At 41.8% G+C, this 22,175-nt stretch overlaps 1 protein-coding gene across 5 annotated transcripts in view; it reads left to right on the forward strand.

The window, feature by feature from the left end:
* Positions 1-22,175, forward strand: part of WWOX (WW domain containing oxidoreductase) — a 976,751-nt gene that overhangs the window by 265,794 nt on the left and 688,782 nt on the right. For 4 of the 5 annotated variants that reach the window (XM_024735508.1, XM_024735509.1, XM_024735511.1 and 1 more), the window contains exon 7: positions 20,721-20,906. The exons of the other annotated variant lie outside the window; for it this stretch is intronic. In XM_024735508.1, coding sequence (XP_024591276.1) covers positions 20,721-20,906 — 186 coding nt within the window. The remainder of the gene's footprint in view (positions 1-20,720; positions 20,907-22,175) is intronic. 5 annotated transcript variants of the gene reach the window in all.

The following is a 22,175-nucleotide window of genomic DNA, read 5'->3' on the forward strand; positions in this document are numbered from 1 at the left end:
AGTTCCATTTGGTGAACTGAAGTTTGCTTTTAAGGTGCCAATTCTCAGCCATTCTAAGTTGTTGAATTGGTACCTCCTTGGGTGGTATGGAGATTATACGTTTGTAAATCTTGGGAAACAGATTTTAAAGTCATCCTGTATAATAGTTATCTCAGGCACATAGCATACAACTGCCCTTCTAACCTGGTGTGGGCTTGGGTCACATGACCAAGCTGTTCTTTGACCCACACAGCCATGGACCCAGCAAACCCGTGATGTTAGGGTTAACATTTGGTGACTCTCAGAGAACTCTTGAGTTGTGTAAGTCTCGGAAAAAAAGCATTTCAGCGTCTGTGGTTCAGAATTCTACTTCCCAGCTTGGCCGATGAATCCAGCTCGGTTTTCCTCCTGGTACCAATAACCACCCTCATTGTCATGTCGGAATTCTCCTCTCACCTGTAATTGACCTGTTGGGAAGTGGTGCTTAAACCACACTGAAATCGCATTTTCATAACTTGGGAACCGTCTGTTTTCTTCCCCCCAGTAAATTGTTGAGAAGCTAATTCTTGTCAGCCGAAGAACTTGAATACCCGTTTGAAATAAATCACCAGCGCTCCACTGTGGCAGCCTGCTGAAAATCCACTTGTCACTGCACTGTGTGTTTAATATTGAGTCATTCTTTTTCTTCATTTTGTGAGAAAATACCCAATATCTTGTCATTCCCCAAAATATAAATGGATCCTCTCCATCAGTGGCAAAGTTCTTCAGTCTGCCTTCTAAGCTTCATATGCTATTATAGTTCAGTCACTGAGCCATAGTCAAACGGGTGTTTGAGCCGACATTAGGCAATAGCTGATAACCAGAAATAGAACGAAGAAAAAGGTTGTCTCAGAAGTACAAGTAATGGGTAAGTCGACCAGTGATAGAAGCTTGGGAAATGGGTCTTGGTGGAATGTCTCCCGCTAAAAGGAGAGCAGTGCCTCGATTTCTCATGTAAGATCAGCAAACTCCCAAGAGACTGTCACCATGGTTCCCAGCTTGGCTGTGCGTGGAATCAGCTGGAATCCAGTAATCCGTTGCATATAGGTAAAAGCATTTAACCAATGTTGAATTCTCGGATGCTAGGTCCCTTCTAATTTTATTGTTGCTATTATAAGCACTATGAAAATGGCCTGCACATATCTCTTTTTGGCTCTCTAATTTTCTTAGGATCAATTCTTAGAAGAGCAGTTGTGGCGTGGAAGCATATGACTATCTCTTTCTACTTCTGATCTGTGAAAGCAAATTACTCTCCAGGAAAGTTATGTGTAATTCTCATCTCTTCATCAAACACTAGGCAGTGCCGTTTAGATCTGAAGTATTTGTAAAAGTGGCGTTTAATTACAGTCAGATGTTTAGTACTGAAGACAAGGTTTCTCTCTATTAGGGAAGTTCTTTTTCCAGTTGCTTCGTCATGTCATCTGAGCCCATTGCAGTCATGGAGAGGAGAAACCACTTCTCGGTGGGGACAGAAGGAGACACCTTAGGTGTCCTTCACTGGTGCAGAGGCGTGGGGTTGCTCCGTGGAGCTGAGCAGTGGGTCAGGGGGACTGGGCACTGGACCGGGAGTCAGGGAGGACCAGCTGTTGTCCAGCTCTCTCGCTCACCATTGTGTCCTGGTCGTTCTTTGTCTTGGATGGTGATGCCCTAGGCTCCTCCTCGGGTCTTTCCAGTAGTAGAAGCACAGTTCCATCATGCAGCTCTGCTAATTTTTCCAGAACTTCCTCTGACTCAGCTGTGCTCTGAAGCAGGACTTGCCTCTCTATCAGGGGGAAGGCGTCACACGTTCATCGTAGAGAAGAGCTTGCTGTGACCTTTAAAGACCCAGGTACCAAAGTAGATTTCAGTCCCAGGCTCCTCAGGCCTGTTTGACCTTCAGGTGTCTTGGACCAGGCAGTTCGTCTTTTTCTCTCATCCTGTGGGCGGGTTTTCCAAGCTGAGTGGAGTTTTGCATCAGGTCCACTTCTGATATATTTGCAGCTCGTCCCCTTCCGCCCCATCGGAAGGGGGGGCTTTGCCGTTCAGTTCCCGCTGTGGCTTCCCGTCCTGCGTTTCTCATTGTGCATGTCTTCTTGGGGGTGGTTTTTGATGCAATCACTTTGGCCTTAATTCTATTTTGTTTTAAAAGGTTTAACTGCCTTTATGGTTTTTCAAACAGATGTTAAACCTACTTATATTGCTGTTATTTGGATATTTATTTTGGCATTATGAATAAATGTTATTCTATACAAGTTCCGTGACCACAAAGATAGTACATGCCCATTGTAGGACGTTTGAAAAAATATGGACAAGAGTAATTGTGAACATGAAAACTGTCCATTTTCCTGGCCCTCCCTTAATTTGTCTTTATTTCTTGGAATTTTTTCTGGGGTCATTTTCCAAATACACATAAGAAAGAAAAGAGTTATAATGGACCTTCCCATACCTTTCGCCCATCTTCTGTAAGTATCTACATATGGTCAGTTTTGTTCAGTCTTCAGCCCCTCTCTTGCTCGATTATTTTATTTTTATAAATTTATTTTATTTTTGGCTGCATTGGGTCTTCATTGCTGTGTGCGGGCGTTCTCTAGTTGTGGCGAGCGGGGGCTACTCTTCCTTCCGGTGTGCGTGCTTCTCATTGCAGTGGCTTCTCTTGTTGCGGAGCATGGGCTCTAGGCACGCGGCCTTCAGTAGTGGCGGCGTATGGGCTCGGTAGTTGTGGCTCGTGGGCTCTAGAGCACAGGCTCAGTAGTTGTCACGCACTGGCTTAGTTGCTCTGCGGTATGTGGGATCTTCCCGGACCAGGGCTTGAACCCGTGTCCCCTGCATTGGCAGGCGGATTCTTAACCACTGTGCCACCAGGGAAGCCCGCTAGATTATTTTAAAGCACATCTAAGACAACATAAATATTCATCCATGAATACACTATGACTACCCCTCTATTATCACCACTGTTTGTATCTTAGAATATCACCTTCTGATTTTTTACTTTTAATAGAATGATAGGCATTCTATAGAAAAGACATTAAATACGTATGTGCATAAAGATATATTTCAAATATTTTTGAAAAAAATGTTTCTAATACATTTTCCCCCAAGGTTTTCCACAGTCATTTAGTGGAGATTGTAAATTAGAAAAATAATACGATAAGGTCAGAGAAAATATAGTGAATAATATGTCAAGGAAAGAAACAGATTTTTAAAAATTTCAACCTAATCTTTGAAACAGTGGCTACAATTTGGATGTTGAGAAATGAATTCAACTTGACACGGTAAAATTCTAATAATAGGCTGAAATAACGTCACAGACTAAAATCATGTACCTTTGTGTAACCTATCAATTGTCTAAAAAAGGAAATGCAACCTTACTTTCTCTGAACTGACTCTATCTTGCTTGAGTCCCAGTTTCCATTCGTGGTGGAAGCATGGGGAAAAGTGAACAGGGACTGGAGAGCTGTCAGCCACAGCTGCCCGGCAGGGGAGGGGGGCGGGGGTGTGTGGGTGAGATGGTGACCACTTAAGTCGTTGTGAGAATGTACAGCAGGCTTCTCAGAGCCCAGGAAGTTAGTTTTATTTTTCGTTGAGATTTAATGTACGTACTTGAAAATTCACCACCTTGAAGTATACAGTCTGATGGTTTTTAGTTGTGTTCACATCTAGAAAGAAACCCCATCCCCGTACTGGTTAGCGGTCATTCCCCATCCTTCCTCCCCCTCCAGCCCTAGGCAAGCACTCATCTTTCTCTCTCTCCCAATTTGCCCATTCTGGACATTTCATATGGATGGAATCACACCACGTGTTGTCTTTTGTGAGCGGCTTCTTTCACTTAGTATGTTTTCAGGGTTCATGCACATTGTAGCATGGCAGTTCTTCATTGCCTTTTATGGCTGAATAGTATTCCGTCATATGGATAGAGACCACATTTTGTTTATTCATTCATCAGTTGATGGACATGTATGTTTTTTCCACTTTTTGGCTCCTGTAAATTATGCTGCCATGAACATTATTCTCATTCTGCCCTCTGGGAAGACATTGTGATACTTGGAGGCTAAAGGTGTTGGAAGGTAGGCTGGTGGGGACATTGAAACATCTCTTTGGGAATCAGCATTCCTCCCAGGCTCAACACCAAGACCCTTTCTGAGCCCCTCTTGAATGAGTGTCCATTGGGACATGCCCAGTGGTCTTGTAATCACTAAGGAAGCAGGTCTCCTGGGGAGAAGTTTTCCAGTCCACACCTATCATAGCCAACAGGAGACCCAAGATGTTGATCCTTGTTTGTTTTAAGAAGAGGACATTAGCACAAAGTGACAGGCTGAATCCAACTTGGGCTCAATTATTTCATAAAGCTCTTTGTTTATTTGACCTCCCGTGACCCAGAAAATAATTCTAACCAATCAGTGCCGACTCCCTTTGGCGCCAGGGTCCACTTGCTTTACAGATGATGACAGACGGGGCCGCACGGCTACCGCATATGAATTCATCCTCAACCCCAGAGCCGCGTGGTGTTCTCCGGCAAGGTTGTATTTCTTCATTAGCTATTCCCAGGGCCCAGGGAGTCCCAGAGGATGTCAGAGTACATTAATTTTTATCATAACATGGAATCTTTCAGGTCTGAATGGCAGCACACAGCTGTCAGGGGCTTTCTGAACTCTGTTACAGCTCCATATATCTCTAGGCAAAACAGAGGAAGGAGCCCTCATTGGCAAGGAAACGTACAAAATACATGAGGTGTTTCATTGTTTGAGTGACTTGACCATGTGCATGAGCACATTCCCCAGGTAATTTTTTCCCCATTGTCCCTGAAAGTCCGCCTCTGCCGCGCCGCGTTAAAGCTCCCTCCCTTCATGGCAGGTGCAGAAGGTGTTTTTAAAATAAGCTCTCTTTGCATAATGGTAATGAAATCATCATCTAGTCCTTAATGCTCTTCTATAAATATATAAGAGATGAGTGTTCCCATGATTTTTTTCAGCAGAACGTATGCATCCCTGGTATCGCAGGAGTTTGTAAATGATGGCTTGTAATGCTCAATATTGCTTCGTGTCCACAAAATATTATTTTAATTTGAAGCAATGCTAGTGCATTTCTAGAAAGGCTGGTTATTTCTATATTGCCTTCATTTTCCCCACTTATCAACTGAGTAAAAAGCTTGGAGGGATGCATTTTGCTTAGAGAGAATGTCCAGGTATTATTTTACTAGAAGCACTGTCAACAAATGCCAGGAACCCCGTGTGCATACGGTCCCGTATTAGACATTGCTTGGTGTGGCCATTAGGACCCTCCAACAGGGAAATCATAGAGAGAGGAGACAGTGTTTTCAGTTGTCAGGGTAAATGTGTTCTTAGTCGGCATAACAAGTGACTTACTGCCGGCTCTAGTCCTTCCCTCATTTTCTTGGATAATTCTGATTTCTTCGTAATGGGTGTGTTTTGTAAGTCCACATGGGCCATTCATTTAATTACCCCCCCGCCCCCACTGCCAGGCAGCCTCATTGCACAAGATCTGTGAGCCACAGAGCAGAGTTCCGCGAAGTTCACATTTTACCGCTTATATGTAAGACGGACGCAGGCAAGTATTGCATTTATCTTAACACATACCAAGTTTAAAAATCCCAAACCAGAGCAGCAACTGACTGCTCATGTTTTGGCAAAGCACGAGGCTGAGAAATACAGGTGATTTGGCTTCCAGTGCATTAAAAAAAAAAAAAAAATACAGGGGTTCCATAAATTTGACAAAAATTAGGCAAATGATACATAAACAACTGCATGGTGGTTAATGCTGAGAAAGAGACTCTTCGGGTTTAAAATAAAAGTACAAACTGTATGCATGCAATACTTTAAAAACCAAATGACAGTGAACGGGTGTGAGCAAAGGTGCAGAGAGCTTTCACAGTGGTATCTTATTTAATTCTTAGGGATTTGGTCATTCAACACACTTCTTCTGTTCAGGCATGGTGCTGGATGTAGGAGCACAGGGGTAACCAGATGCAGATTTAGCCCTTCAGAGGTTTCTAGTCTGTTGTTATGACTTTCCCCACTTTGTGTGTGTGAAACTATGGGTTGTAGTGAAAGATAACCTCTTCTCTAAATAATGCCATCCCCTTAAAGACTTAAATATAAGACATGACACCATAAAACTCCTAGAAGAGAACATAGGCAAGACATTCTCTGACATAAATCATAGCAATGTTTTCTTAGGTCATTCTCCCAAGGCAATAGAAATTAAAGCAAAAATAAACAAATAGGACCTAATCAAACTTATAAGCTTTTGCACAGCAAAGGAAACCATAAACAAAATGAAAAGACATCCTTTGGAATGGGAGAAAATATTTGCAAATGGCCTAATCTCCAAAATATACAAACAGCTCTTACAACTCAATAACAAAAAAACAAACAACCCAATCAAAAAATGGGCAGAAGACCTAAAGAGACATTTCTCCAAAGAAGTCATACAGGTGGCCAATAGGTATATGAAAAGCTGCTCAACATCGCTAACTATTAGAGAAATGAAAATCAAAACCGCAGTGAGGTACCACCACGGTCAGAACGGCCATCATTAAAAAGTCTACAAATAACAAATGTTGCAGAGGGGGTGGAGAAAAGGGAACCCTCCTGCACTGTTGGTGGGAATATTAACTGGTGCAGCCAGCGTGGAGAACAGTATGGAGGTTCTTTAAAAAACTAAGAACAGAGTTGCCGTATGATCCAGCAATCCCACTCCTGGGCATATATCTGGACAAAACTCTTAATTTGAAAAGATACATGCAGCCCAGTGTTCATAGCAGCCCTGTTTACAATAGCCAAGACTTGGAAGCAACCTAAATGTCCATCGACAGACGAATGGACAAAGAAGGCGTGGGTGTCGGTTACACCGGTGTATGTATTTTCTGAAAAGTCATGATTTCTCAGCGTTTGGATTTGTGTGTGTGTGTGTGTGTGTGTGTGTGTGTGATAATTCAATACAAGTTTTGGGAAGAAAACCCAAAACTGACCCTTATAGGATATGTACTGAAATTCACATGTTTAAGAAAGACATGAGGCGGTAGAAAATGAGAAGTTTAAAAAAAAAGATGTGGAACACACACACACACACACACACACACACACACACACACACAATGAAATACTACTCAGCTATCAAAAAGATTGAAATGATGCCATTCGCAGTAACATGGATGGACCTAGAGATAATCATATTAAGTGACGTTAAGTCAGAAAGAGAAAGACAAATACCATATGATATAACTTGTACATGGAATCTAAAATATGATACAAATGAACTTGTTTAGAAAACAGAAACAGAGTCATAGAAAACAAATTCATGGTTACTGAAGGGGAACTGGGGTGGGGTGTGAAAAATTAGGAATTTGGGATCAGCAGATAGAAAGTACTGTGTGTAAAACAGCTAAACAACAAGGTCCTCCTGCATAGCGTGGGGAACTAACTATATTCAGTATCCTACAGTAAACCATAATAGACTATGAAAAGGAATATATATAAATATATATAACTGAATCCCTTTGCTGTTCATCAGAAGCTGACACAACATTGTAAATCAACTATACTTCAATAATAATCAATATAAAAAAATAAAAATAATACCCTCCCTAACTCTCCCGATCTACCAGCTTTTTCCCTTCTTCATTTATGTGAATAATATTCACATCCTCTGAGTTCCCTTCTAGAGTTTACTGAACTCCAGTTTGGCCTCCCAAGACTTCTTCCGTATCCCAAGTGAATTTCCTTAGGACATAGCCACCGATTCATTTGTCAGATGAACAAATGGGAATTTGCCAAGAGGGACGTTGGTTACTTTGTATTTTCCCTGTCGGTGGGAGCTATGTTCGTGTGAGGTTACTAGGTTATGAGCGCAGTTGAAATTATTTGTTCTGACTCCCTCCACTCTCCCATCCCTCTTGTGCTGATCACTGATTGTCCATTTTATTAAATATTCCAGGAAACCAAACACAGGGCAGTAAAGTACTAAGTGGAGAGTTCAAGAGAGAAATGGAAACAACAGGAGCTGGAACACCAAAGAGTCAGACCTGCATCTGAGGCATTGTGTCAGTGGGATTAAGTGCCTTTGGTGGCATAATTATCAAATAGATGCATTTTTCCTAGAAACCCCACTTGGAAGAAACTGTGGGTATATTCCCGTTTTACATTTCCCCCCACTTAGAGTCAGTGAGGGTGAGATCTTGCTGCAGGGACTGCATGTGTTAGGATGGGAAAATAGAATCAAGATAATGGACATGAGGCAAAAATGTAAGGAAATAAAAACAAGAGTGTTGCCATTTTCTGTTAAGTGTATGTACTGACGTTCTGGCATTCACTATAAGAAGTTGTAAATGGTGCATGAAATGAAAAATTCCTGGTGGTCTCCTGGGATGCAGCCAGCCCTCGGCTCTATTCCTCCTGATTGGCTTGGATTATTTTCTCTTTTCCAACTTAAAAAAGAAAAAGGTGTGGCTACAGTGTGGCTAGGTTATGTTGACAGCAGAATCCATTCTGGGTTACTATTTTAATGTTTGATAGTGTCCCTCACATTCTTGAAACATATGGGTCCTTTAAAATTTAGCAGCACAGCAGCTGGATGGTCACCGCCCACTTTGAGCTGTTGTTGATTCCACGTGTTCATGTTTCTCTTGTTTTATTTGCTTTATTTCCTTGCGTATTTGTTCAGATCTCATCTGCCAGAGATATTGAGTAAGGACATGGGAAACATTATATATGTATTTTATAAATGTGGGAGACAATTATATACATATTTCATATCTCTGCATTGTTGATGGATGTCATGTCCCCACAGTGTAGCCCATGGTCCAGGAAACGGGCACATGAGAGAAGAAGATAGCCGGTTTCAGGTACCCTCTCTCTCATGGCTGGTGCTGGGCAATTTACATTTTTCTCTGATTCTCAGAACTATCAAACAAGGTGGGTATTACAATTTCCTTTTATCGTTGTCATCATTGTGAGTTTGAGAAGCTCATTATATATTTTTTCTGTATGTCACAGCAAATAAGCATTTTTTAGAAGTTTGCCCCTATACCACCTAAAATCATCCTGAGTATTACTAGGGGCATGAACCACATTTTGGGCAGTTGAGGTCTTGGTGGATTACTTGGTGGAGTGTGAAGGACCTTCACTGGGCTCGGCGTAGCTGTAGAAGAGAATTACTGTGTTCACTTTTATGCTGCCATCGAGGAGTTTGAGATAAACCAGCACTCGTTATTGAAGCAGGGATCCACCTCGGAATTCTATAATAATTTTTTTTCCTCTTTCTGTTCTGGGAGAAGAGGACAGCTGAACACCAGATCAGACTAAAAAACAGTTGCTTTTGGGACTTTGGGTCCTCAGCTCCTTTCTCTCGAATTTCGGAGTGTTTCCAAATAGTATGAATTCTTGCAACTCACTTGAGAAATGCCCCAGATGGTGTGCCATTCTGTTTCAAGGAGGAATTGAAAAGTATTTCCCTTTACATAACATTCCACTTAGCTCATTCTTCTGCTGTGTCTGAAGTAGAGTCCCCCAAAGGCACAGTTGTATTCATGTTCTGCTGGGTGTTTATTTAACCTGTAAGAGTCCGCTTCATTTTGGGGGGCATGTTACGATTTAGTTTACAAATCTTCAGCCCCGTGATTGTGGCTACTGCTCTTCACAGGCTCTTTTGAAATGGCCTTCTTATTTCTCAGGTTTGAAGTTACACATCTGATAATTAGGTTTCTTGAGTCACAGTGGGCTGGTCTTGTCTCCAAAGCGTAAGTAACTCTTTATTGATCAGCTAAAACAGATCCACTTTTTCCCGCTTCCTGCTGTGCCATCTTTGAAGTAATAATATATTGTAAAATATGGCTATGGGATGGTTTATAGACCGGATGTCATTGGGAAAATAGCATTGATTCAGATGTATGCAACCAGGTGTGTACCTAAGGCTTCCGTCTTAACGCATGCAAGACCTTGGCAACAAAAACCTCTTGATTGTTGATTGTTGTCTACTGGCAGAGATAACAGTTGTCCATAGGGATTGTGGCCTGTGGTAGAAAATGTTATGTAATGTAGGAGTGGCCACGCCCCAGACAGCACTGAAGACCAGGCTTCCTGGGAGATGCCGCCCCTCAGGAGCTGATGTTCCATTTACAGTCCACACTTGAGATGAGATGCCCTGGAATTGGGTTGTTGCTAGTTCCTGGTGAGCCTTCCCAGTAGCACCCCTGGGATTGGCAGTGAGTGTTTGTGAAGGGTGCTGATGGGATCCTGGCCCTTGGTGGGTTGGTATCCCTGGGAGCTTGGTGCCTTGGTAGGGACCTGAATGCCAGGGAGCTTGGGCATCAAGTGTGCTGGGCTTTCAGTTAGATTCCCCAGTTTTATACCAATCACCTGTCAGGTGCTCGGTACTCTGCAAGGTGCCCCAGAGACACGCATATGACTGAGACCCACGTGATGCAGTTATATACACATACACACATGACTCATGCCAGGGATGTGATCAGAGCCATTGGAAGCACACAGCACACTATTGTTTTTCTCCTTTTTTTTTTTTTTATTACTGTGTATTTTACATACAGTAAAACTCACGCTTTTAATTGTATGGTTCTGTGTGTTGTAACACACACACAGTCATGGACTCACCACAGTCAACATATAGAACAGTTCCATTACCCCCTCAATTTCCCCTGTGCCCCTTTGAAGTAATTCTCACCCCTTACACCCAGCCCTGGCAACCATTGATTTTGTGTGTGTGTCCCTAGAGTTTTGCCTTTTCCAGAACGTTATATAAATGGAAGTATTCCGTGTGGAGCTTTTTGAGTTTGGCTTCTCTCATGTAGCATGATGCATGTATTAGTTATCTGTTGCTGTTAAATTACCCCCAAAACTTAGTGACTTCAAACAGCAAACATTTATTCCCTCACTCTGTTTTCTACTGCTTTCGTAATAAATTACCACAAATGTACTGGCTGAACAGAATGCGTATCCGGTTGCAGGCATGTATGTTCCTACCAGTTTTATACAACGTAATGAAAATATGATAATAGTATTACAAAACCTGCTAATTTGAAAGGTAGAAAATATCTCATTTTGATTTTTGCTACTAGTGGAATTTAACACTTTACAACTTGAACTGGTCACTGGTAATCTCGTTTTATAAATTTTTGAAATGTCTTCATCAGTTTTTCTGTTAGACTCTTAGAATGTGTTTAATTTGGTCCCAGTATTCATGATGGGTCAAGTAAAAGAGAAGGCAAAGGTAGCAAGGCCAGGTGTGGGCTGTTGCAGTGTCCAGAGCTAAAGGCAACAGAACCAAAAGCATGGAGTAACAGTGGTGATCTTAGCTTGAGTTCCCTGGAGATCAGGTCTGGGACAGGGATGTTTGCTCAGATAATTTGCTTGGGGAGTGCTCTCAGAAGAAGAATGAGGGAAACAGGTTATATGCAATTGGAGACTAGCTTTAGCCTGACCCGTGTAGGGAGCTCTAGAGAAGGAATTATCCCAAAGTCAGTCCTCCTTGTTAGGAGAGCATCTGGGTGCAGGGCATGACTTTCCAGATATGATGGCCCCCATCACTCGGGGATGATTTTCTGGAGAAGTCAGTGCTCTTGGCAGCTGGGAATGAATACACTGGGGCCCCTAAATGAGATCCAGACAGAACACCACACCGCTTGCCTCATTGGAAATATAGGGGATTGGACAATATATTAATAGTCCCCGAAGGGTCTAGAGTTACTGGTGTTGACCAGCCATACTGGCGTTGACTATAGGAGAAGGCAGGATAGCAGATGTTTCCTAAGTGTTCATTATCAGGTGGCTGGCTAGAGAGTATCACCCACTGCAGAAATAAGGACGTCAGGAAAGGGGGAAAACTTGAGAGAAGATGAAGAGTTGAGATTTGGGGTGGGTAGGGATGAAATTCTGGAACTTGGGAGGGACGTAGGGGCTGGTGCTGTGGGTGTGAAGTTCACCTTCATAGAGGTGTTGTCTGGAGGCCCTGGCTGGATGAAATTGCTACAGGGAAGAGATTTTAGAGGGAATCAGAGGTGTTTGCAAATGGAAATCTGGGCAGAAGAAGGGGTGCAGCGCACGGAAGCTGAGGCAGTGGTGGCGTTAGGAGGAGGTCCGAGAATGGATTGTATCTCAGAAGCTGAGACAGGGAAGAGGGCCAGCAACCAGGGGCGAGCCGGGTCCATTGCCCCAGAGAAGCCCAGTTTCAGCAGAGGAGAGGTCCTTGGATGCAGAGATTGAGAAGCCGCTGCTCCCCAGGCAGCTTTGAGAGCTTCTGGATGGTGATGGGGCAGAACTCAGTCAGCTTGGCGATAAAAAGAGAGTTTGGGGCCAGGAAGGAGATTATGAACGGAGACAAACACTTCAAAACTATGGTCTATAAATGGGAAGAGAAAGGCTCAGTACAACTTGAAAGAGCCCCAGTGTCAAGCAGGCATTTCTTTGTCTTTCCAGCCTTCTCTCTCCTGTCTGTCTTCCTTTCTTCCACTTTCTTTTATCCAGTTTCTTTCCTGATTTTCTCTTAATTGTCGGTCTGAACAATCTCATTAGCCCGATAGGCAGCAGTGGAGATGGAGAGATTGAAGACGGCAGAAAGAGAGGGGGTAGTCAATGGATGGCACGCTTGAAGGATGCTCACCCGCAACTTAATAATGTGTTATGTCACTTATGCCTAAAATAAAAAGGAGGGGAGCGAGAAGAAAACTTGGAGATCAACTATCTAAAGCCGGTTAGTGGCAGCCTTTGGGCTCAGCCCCCTTTCTATTTATTACCACCATTCATTGCTGTTTCCAGTAGGAAGTATCATTTATGGCTACAGTGTCTAGAAAGCTTGGTTTAGGGAATTCCCTGGTGGTCCAGTAGTTAGGACTCTGAGCTTTCACTGCCGTGGCCCGGGTTCAGTCCCTGGTCGGGGAACGAAGATCCTACAAGCCACATGGTGCAGCCAAAAAAAAAAAAGAAGAAACCTTGGTCCATTGTCACTCCCATTGATGACAAGCAGCCATACCCATTGGTGAATCTTTGGAACTCCACCCTCCTTACCACTGAACAGTTGTCCTCTGGTCCAAGGAATGTGTTAGCTCTGGAGGATGGGATCGCTCCTTTCCAAATGTCATCCCCAGCAGGCTCGGAGAATGCCCAGGGTCCACTCAACAGAGAAGCATAGAGGCTTTCTCCATGGGTGTATCAGAACCACAGAGAACAAGCACGGCCCCCTCTATTGGAATCTCCAGTTCTATACCCACAGAAGTCAACCTGTCGGGTCCCCACTTACCCCTTTACAGACCAGAATCCATCGAAGAAGAAGAAGAAGAAAAATCAGTCCCTGAAAATGCTGACTAATAGCACCAACTTTGGAATTGGAATGATACTATTTTTGTTTCCATTCTGTCTTTATAGTTTGAACTTCCCTTTTGATATTCTGTAAATATTCATCATCTCAGAGCCTTTTGAATTGCAGTGGCTTTTAGTCAAAACTGAACAAAATATGCCATTTGAATAATAACCTCATTAAAGTGAGGTAAAAGGAATTCTTTTCCTTTTGTACAAGCCAATTAAGTGTCTTTACAATTAAAAAAAAAGTTTAGCACTTTATACTTTCATATTCCATGAGCCTGTTTTTAATTAATAGAGGGGACAAGCTTTAGGTAGTGGTACGTATTTTGCCTCTGGTGTTATGCAATTAACATTAATGAAGCGTATTGAAATTTGGTGAAAGAGGAGAGGGTTTCCCAGGTTCTCTGTGGGTTCATGCCTCCAGGCTGAGATGTTAGGTATAGCAAGTTGCTTTGTTGGATGCTGTTTGCAGTTCCTTGAGACAATGTGCAGGCAAGGATAAAGGTAGCTGCTATTGAGAGAGATGGAGCCAGCGTTCCAAATGCCCAGCCTGTCTCAGAAATCGGGAAACACTGAAAAAAAAACCAACTTTGAAGAATTTTATTTTCTCTTGTGGGTAAAAAGGAAGGGTCTAGAGACAAAGGGAGTAATAACCACTGAGGCCTGGCAGGTGCCTCGCAAGATACTGGGGCTTTGCCCGTCACAGCTTTGGGTAGGGTGCATGCGCCTGTTCTCAGTTTACATGTAAGTATCATAACAGGGCTGAGCCAGAGTTTCTCTCAGCACTTGGCTCTAGCCATATTCTAGGGAGCGTATCTAACAAAGGAGGTACTGTGTAGTGTCCTTGAAGTCAGAGGGCCTTTTTATTTTATTTTGTTATATTTCGTTCTTATTCATTTATTCGCTTCTTTATTTATTTCACCTGTTTCTTTTTTGATAAGGAGTTTCACTGTTTCTTTTTTTTAAATATTTATTTATTTATTTATTATATTTTTGGCTGCATCGGGTCTTCGTTGTGGCATGAAGGATCTTCCCTGCGGCGCGCGGGATCTTTTTTTGTTGTGGCATGCGTGGGTTCTTCATTGTGGCCCATGGGCTTCTCTTTAGTTGTGCTGTGTGGGTGTTCTCTCTCTAGTTGTGGCGCGTGGGCTCTGTAGTTGGTGGCACATGGGGTCTCTAGTTGAGACGTGCGGGCTCTGTTGGTCTGGGGCATGTGGGATCTTAGTTCCCCAGCTAGGGATCGAACCCGCGTCCTCTGCATGAGAAGGCGGATTCTTTACCACTGGACCACAAAGGAAGTCCCTAGTTTACCTGTTGCTGATACTTACTCTGACCATAGGAAGTTTGCTTCTAATTGCTTTTTCTCCTGAACATAAAATGGAGATAATAAACATGTCACCTAGAGTTCTTATGTACACAAAGCTCTTAATAAGTGCTTAACCCATACTTAACACTCAAAAAAAAAAAAAGACAAAAAGAAGTATCAACAACTCTGAAAAGGTGGACCAAATATTTGAGATGCAACCTGGAAGGTGCCCATATGTAAGTCATATATTCAGCTGACCCCAACTACATCACCATTTTAGGTTTTAGATAGGTGATGATTTGGAAATAGATCAGACAACAGAAAGAATGAGACAGTTTCCCTATGAGACTTTCATTGCCCAGTGATAATGAGATTTGCACAAATACTTTTTTAGAAGAAACAGTGGTTTCTCTTTTTCTAGTTAAAAGATTAATTCGTGCTTTCTACCAAGCATTTAAAGAAGAATTAATATCAATCCTTTGCAAACTCTTCCAAAAAATAGAAGAGGGAATACTTCTCCACTCACTCTCTGAGGCCAGTATTACCATGATTCCAAAACCAGATAAAGACGTCACAAGAAAAGAAGTCTTCAGACCAGTATCACTTATGAATATAGATGCAAATACCTTCTTCACTATTCTAGCAAACCAAATGCAACAATATATAAAAAGGATTGAAATGTATACCGTGGCTAAGTGAAATTTATCTAAAGAATTCAAGGTTGGCTTGACATTTGAATGTTAATCAGTGTAGTACACCATGTCAGTGGAAAAAAGGATCACGTCAGTAGACGCGAAGAGATCACGTCAGTAGACGCGAAGAGATCACGTCAGTAGACGCGAAGAGATCACGTCAGTAGACGCAAAGAGAACAAAGCGGAGGGCTCCATTTCCCGATTTCAAAATTGACTATAAAGCTTCAGTAATGAAGACTGTGTGGTCACAGCATACGCATAGTCATGTAGATAATAGAATAGAATCGACAGTCCAAAAATAAACTCTTACAGGTGGTCAGTTGATTTTCAGCAAGAATGCCAAGACAGTTCATTGGGGGAAAGAACAGTCTTTTCAACAAATGATGCTAGAACAATTGGATGTCCACATGCCAAAGGACGAAGTTAGATGTCTTGTGTTCGCCATACATAGGAATTAGCTCAAGATAGATCCTAGACCTAAATGTAAGAGCTAAAACTATACACCACTTAGAAGAAAGATAGGAATATACCTTTGGGATGTTGGGTTAGGTAGTGCTTTCTTAGATACAACCCCAAAAGCACAAGTGACAAAGGAAAAAGAAAAAAATATATATATATAAATTATAGTTCATCACAATTTAAAACTTTTGTGTTACAAATGTTACCATCAGGAAAGTGACAAGACAATCTATAGAATGAGGGAGATGCTGTAAATTGTATATCTGACAACAGACTTGTATCCAAAATATATAAAGAACTTTTATAATTCAATAATAAAAAGATAATTACCTCACTTAAAAATTGGCTCAGCATCTGAACAGACAGTAGATGTTTCTCCAAAGAAAAGATACAAATTGCCAATAAATACATAAATTGCCAATAAATACTAATGCTCAACATCATTAGTCATTAGGGAAATGCACATAAAAATCACAATGAGGCACCACTTCATACTCGCTAAGGTGGCTAAAATTAAACAAACAAACAAAAAAACCCAAGACAGATTTAATGACAGATATTGGCAAGAATGTGGAGAAATTGGGATCATAGTACATTGCTGGTAGAAATGTACAATGGTACAGCCACACTTTGGAAAACAGTCTGGCAGTCCCTCAAAACGTTAAGCATAGAATTAACCGTATGACCCAGCAATTCCACTTCTCCTTGTATACTCAAGAGAAATCAAAACATATGTCTCCATAATAACTTGTAAATGACTGTTCATAGCAGCAATATTTCTAATAGCCGAAAAGTGGGGAAAAAACGAAATGTCCATCAGCTGGCAAATGGTTAAATGAAATGTGACGTATCCATACAGTGGAATAGCTTTTGGCCACAGAAAGCAACAAAGTACTGATACCTGCTACAACATGGATGAACCTTGGAAACGTCAAGCGTAGTGAGAAAAGTTGTTCACGAGAAGACCACATGTTGTGTGATTCCATTTATATGACATATCCAGAATAGGCAAATCTAGAAAATAGAAAGCAGATTAATGGTGTCTGGCGGATAGGAGTGGTTAGTGACTATTAATGGATACAGGGCTTGTTTTGGGGGATGTGAAAATGTTGTAAAATTAAAATGTGATGATGCTTGTATAATTGTGAACATATTAAAAACCAGTGAAGTGCACACTTTCAAAAGCGTAAATTGTATGCTTTGTGAATTACATCTGAGTAATTTTTTTTAAATTTTATTTATTTGTTTATTTTTGGCTGTGTTGGGTCTTCGTTTCTGTACGTGGGCTTTCTCTAGTTGCAGCGAGTGGGGGCCACTCTTCATCGCGGTGCGCGGGCCTCTCACTGTCGCGGCCTCCCTTGTTGCGGAGCCCAAGCTCCAGAGGCGCAGGCTCAGTAGTTGTGGCTCATGGGCCTAGTTGCTCCGCGGCATGTGGGATCTTCCCAGACCGGGGCTTGAACCCATGCCCCTGCATTGGCAGGCAGATTCTCAACCACTGCGCTACCAGAGAAGCCCACATCTGAGTAATTTTTAAAGAAATCCACGCTTATATAGAAAATTTGGAAAATAACAAAAACAGTAAAAAAAAAGAACTAAGCAACCTAATGATATCCTGCACATCCAGAGCTAACATTTTTCTGTATTTCCTGTCTTGCTGACTGTATGTATAAAAATCTTTTTTTTGGGGGGGTGGCTGGGAAGGGATATGAATCGCACACATAACATTTAATTTCCTCCTTTTTCAATTGATTTGAGAAATTGGGGAACCTCTGACTTAATCCTTGCTGATTTCGCTTATTTTCTGTTGGATTTTAAGTTGCTTCTAGTTCATATACAATTTTATAATTCTACCTCATTTATATATAATTATTACTCATTCTTATGCATAAGCTTTTATGTAAATTTTGAGGATTTCTATGGGAATGAATCTTGGAAACTGTATCAGTTTGCTAGGGCTGCTGTAACAAATTACCACATATTTGGTGGCTTACAACAACAGAAATTCAGCCTGTCACAGTTCTGGAGGCCAAAAGTCTGAAATCAAGGCGTCTGCAGGGTTGGTGCCTTCTGAGGAGGGGTCCATTCGGCGCCCTTCACTAGATTCTGGTGCAGGTGGGCACTCTTTGACAGCCCTTGGTTTGTAGATGCATCTCTCCAGGCTCTGCCTCTGCCTTCACAGTGCCTTCTCTGTGTGTCTTCTGCCCTTCTCTTCTTTTGTAAGGACACTTGTCAATTGGATTTAGTTCTACCTTAATCCAGCGTGATCTCCTCTCAAGGTCCTGAACTTAATTACATTTGTAAAGACGCTTTTAACAAATAAGGTCCCATTCACAGGTTCCTAGCGGACCTATTTTTTGGGTTCACCATTTAATCCCCTACAGAAGCAGTGGCATATCAAGGGGGTAGCAGGTGGCTGTAGGGATAGTCTGCCCCAGGCACGGGCAAAATGGGGGAGCATTGTTTGTAGAAAATTCAAAACCAATAATAAGGACTTCCCTGCTGGCACAGTGGTTGAAAAATCCGCCTGCCAATGCAGGAGGCACGGGTTCGAGCCCTGCTCCGGGAGGATCCCATATGCCGCGGAGCAGCTGGGCCCGTGCGCCACAACTGCTGAGCCTGTGCTCTGGAGGCTGCGAGCCACAACTACGGAGCCCGTGTGCCACAACTACTGAGGCCTGCGCACCTAGAGCCCGTGCCCCGCGGCAGGAGAAGCCCCCGCAATGAGAGGCCTGTGCATCGCAGTGAGGGGTGGCCCCCACTTGCCGCAACTGGAGAGAGCCCGCGTGCAGCAACGATGACCCAATGCAGCCAAAAATAAATAAATAAATGAATGTATTAAAAAAAAAACCCAATAGTAAAATTACTAAACGTTGCTCTGCTTTTTATTATTATCATCATGCAGTGGCAGTTCTGAACATTATCAGTGATAAACTATTCCTCCCTAGAGGTATGAGCTGCTGCCCTTTGCACCGCCCCCTGTGTAACCCACTACTTGGAAACAGGATTGCTAGGTGAAATAATGTGGATATTTCTAACTCTCATGATAAATGTTTTCAACTTAATATCCATGGGGTAGGAATATATAGTCTTACCAGCTTTATACAAGGTAATAAAAATATGATAATATAAATTGCTAATTTAATAGGCAGAAAATATCTCATTTTAACTTTTGCTACTGGTGGAGTTGAACACGTTACCTCTTGTGCTGGTTATTTTACAATCAAGTTTTATGAATTTTAAAAATATCATTGTCAGTATTTCTGTTAGACTCAGAATATGTTTTTCTTCTTGATTTGTAACCACTGTTTACATAGTGAAAATATGGATTCTTTATAGGATTGCAAATTTTTGCCTTTTTTTAAACTTTATTTAGATAACAGATTATTTTAGTTTTTAGATAGGCTTTTCTTTATTGCATACCAGTGTTTGTTTTCTAAAAACTCAAGATTCTTCACCTACAGTTTTCCGTAAGGATGGAACACATTGTTGCAATAGTAATAGGTCTATGAGAAGTCTCTATGAAAAGAACACTAAGTTTTTTAAAATGAAAGATAGGAAGTATTTCATTTCCTATATCACATATTCCATGCCATTGGTGTGGAATCTGAATACCATCAGTTTCCAGCCCCTTATTTTACAAGCAAGAATCAGAAACTCAGAGGATTTGGTGATTTGCTTGAATCTGGGACAAAACACTGAACTTTTATCTCTTAAAGCAGTGGTCCTGTAAAACTGTACCCTGTCTCTTTTTCTCTCGTTTCATGTGTTAACTAAATCCCCGAAACGGTTTTTTTTTTTCTTCCTACAAAGCATTTATTTATGGCATTTTTTTCTTATTATAAAGACAGCACATGTTAATTATGGAAAAAATAAATACGAATAAACTCAGAAAGAAAACAATTTAAGACACTTTGGGTTCCATCCACCCCTAGAGACAATGACTGTTAACATTTTTGTCTGTGTTTCATTAGCATTGTATGAGTATGTGTGTGTGTGTGATCATACAATATTATATTATTGTTTTTAAACATGAATGCTTTACAGGGTCAATAGATTTGTTATTTTAATGGCTGCATAGTATTCTATCATATGCATATATTCCAATTCATTTAATGATTCCCCAACTGTACATTTAATTTACTTCTCATGTGTTGCTGTTACGTTGCAATTACAAACACTGTGGATAGCCTTGAATATATTTCTTTATACAGTTCTCGTTAGTACCTTAGGATGATTTCTTACAAATACAATTTCTTGATTAGGATTTAGGATTTTGATTCACATGAAAGGCTTTTATTTTTAAATTTTTTATTATGAAATTAAATATGTGCAAACAAAGAGAAAATATAACAGACCTCCACTTAACTCTCCCCAGGCTGACTTCTAAAATGTAGATTTAACTTGACTTCTAAAAGGAACGTATCCAAACAGTTTGTGCCTATCTCTTTAGACAGACCATTTCCACCTTGATATGTTTTACTTAATACCTAGTAAGTGCTGGTTCTGGTGTTGGCTTCTTCACAGCACACTTTCTCCTTTACTCCTTATGTCTTACTTTAAGGGCTGTTTCGATTTTATAGATAATGAAGCTGAGAACTGAATGAGCTAAGGAAGCACAGATTCAACTAGGCGGTAGAACCTGTGTTCCAACCTGGGTGACCAACTTATCCCAGTTTGCCCAGTACGGTCCCTGTTTTGGCACTGAAAGTCCTGCATCCCAGGAACCCCCTCGTCCCCAGCAACTCAGCACAATTGCTCACTTAGAATCCAAGCCCTTCCTGAGCAGAATGGTCTCAGATGCGACCTTCTAGGGCATCCCATTTCCAGCTGTCTGTAGTCCTGAAGATAGTGAAGAATTGGTTATTCCGGGGGGAGCATGGATCCTCCTTGGTTTTAGAGCGTTTCTGTCTGTACAACGTGGGATGTTTTCTTTCAGGTCACTTCACGTGCTTGTGTGTAATGCAGCCGTGTTCGCTCTCCCCTGGAGCCTCACGAAAGATGGCCTGGAGACCACCTTCCAGGTGAACCACCTGGGCCACTTCTACCTCGTCCAGCTCCTCCAGGACGTCTTGTGCCGCTCAGCCCCTGCCCGGGTCGTCGTGGTTTCCTCGGAGTCCCATAGGTGGGTTAGAATTGGATGTTCTGTTCACGTGACCAGCTTCTTCACACCAGCTGATGGTCCCCCCAGCCTCTCTTTTTGCAAATAATTTTCATTAGTCCTGCTCCAGAAAGTGTGTACTCAACCTGGCTTACTGAATTTATCGAGGTCTTTTTTTGTGTGTATGTGCGTGATGGTGGGTGATTATTTGGGGGTAGTGTCGACAGCAAGGTAGATTGTTTTTATAACTATACTTCAGATCCCTCATTGATTTTGCTTTGAGATGGAATAATAATTGATTAAATCTGAATTCCTGACCTTTATTGATTTTGTCATTCACCAACTTCACCATCTCACGAAGAAGAATGTGCAGTTATTCCAGCAGGAGAAACAATGCAACTAAAAACTGCAAGATGAAATCCAGTTGTTTTATAATGAGAAATTAGGGAATCCAATGCAGACATTAGCTGTGTAATTGTAGAAAGGGAAGTACTGTAGTTAGAACATATTAGAAATCTGGCCGTGACTCTTTTGGTTAAAATTTCAATTAAAACATCAGGTGGCACTTCTTTTCTGTTACCATTAGGAGAATATTCAGTCGACTAAGACGACAGTTGAAAATTTCCTCGTATTTTCAGCATGTTTTGTTTCTAGAGTTGGATAAACAACTTTGTCTAAAGAGAAGTACCCTGAGAAGATAAAGGACTTGCCGGGTGAGGCTAGACTTAATACATGTGAGGGAGATTTTCCTGGTGTGGTTGGGAGCTTTCACTCCTACCAAAGTAGCTGGAGAAAAATAATGTGCAAGGGCCTGTTTTTTTTCTCCGTCTTCTTCGTCTTAAGTCCTGAAATGTTTTAGTGACCCAGAATGAAGCTTATTTTTTTAAATCATGCTTCCATAAAATGTAACCCCTGGGACTTGGAAGAGAGAGACCAGCCAAGGGTTAGTCTGAACCCTTTATCACTCCCAAACACAGGGGCTTATGGTTGAAATGACACACTGCAGATAGATTTACTTTTACCATTTGAAATTTATGACGGCCGAAATGAAAGGAAAATGCCGGTAATAATCCTCCCCTGCGTTAAAAGACATGAAACATCTCGTAATTAGGGGGTAACAAAATCGGGACATCCTTATCTTTGCAAATCACACCGGGTTCGTGAAAGTGGAGTGGCGTTGTTCAGGCGTGAGGGAGGCTACTGCGGGGGCGATGGGGAGAGAGCTCCGGAAATAAATCTGCCAGCCCCAGTCGTTTGCCAGATGTGGAGGGCACCACGGGATACGTTTAAATG

The sequence above is a fragment of the Neophocaena asiaeorientalis genome, unplaced genomic scaffold, assembly GCF_003031525.2.
Source record: "Neophocaena asiaeorientalis asiaeorientalis breed wild unplaced genomic scaffold, Neophocaena_asiaeorientalis_V1.1 scaffold40, whole genome shotgun sequence".
In the NCBI taxonomy this organism is placed as follows: Eukaryota; Metazoa; Chordata; class Mammalia; order Artiodactyla; family Phocoenidae; genus Neophocaena; species Neophocaena asiaeorientalis.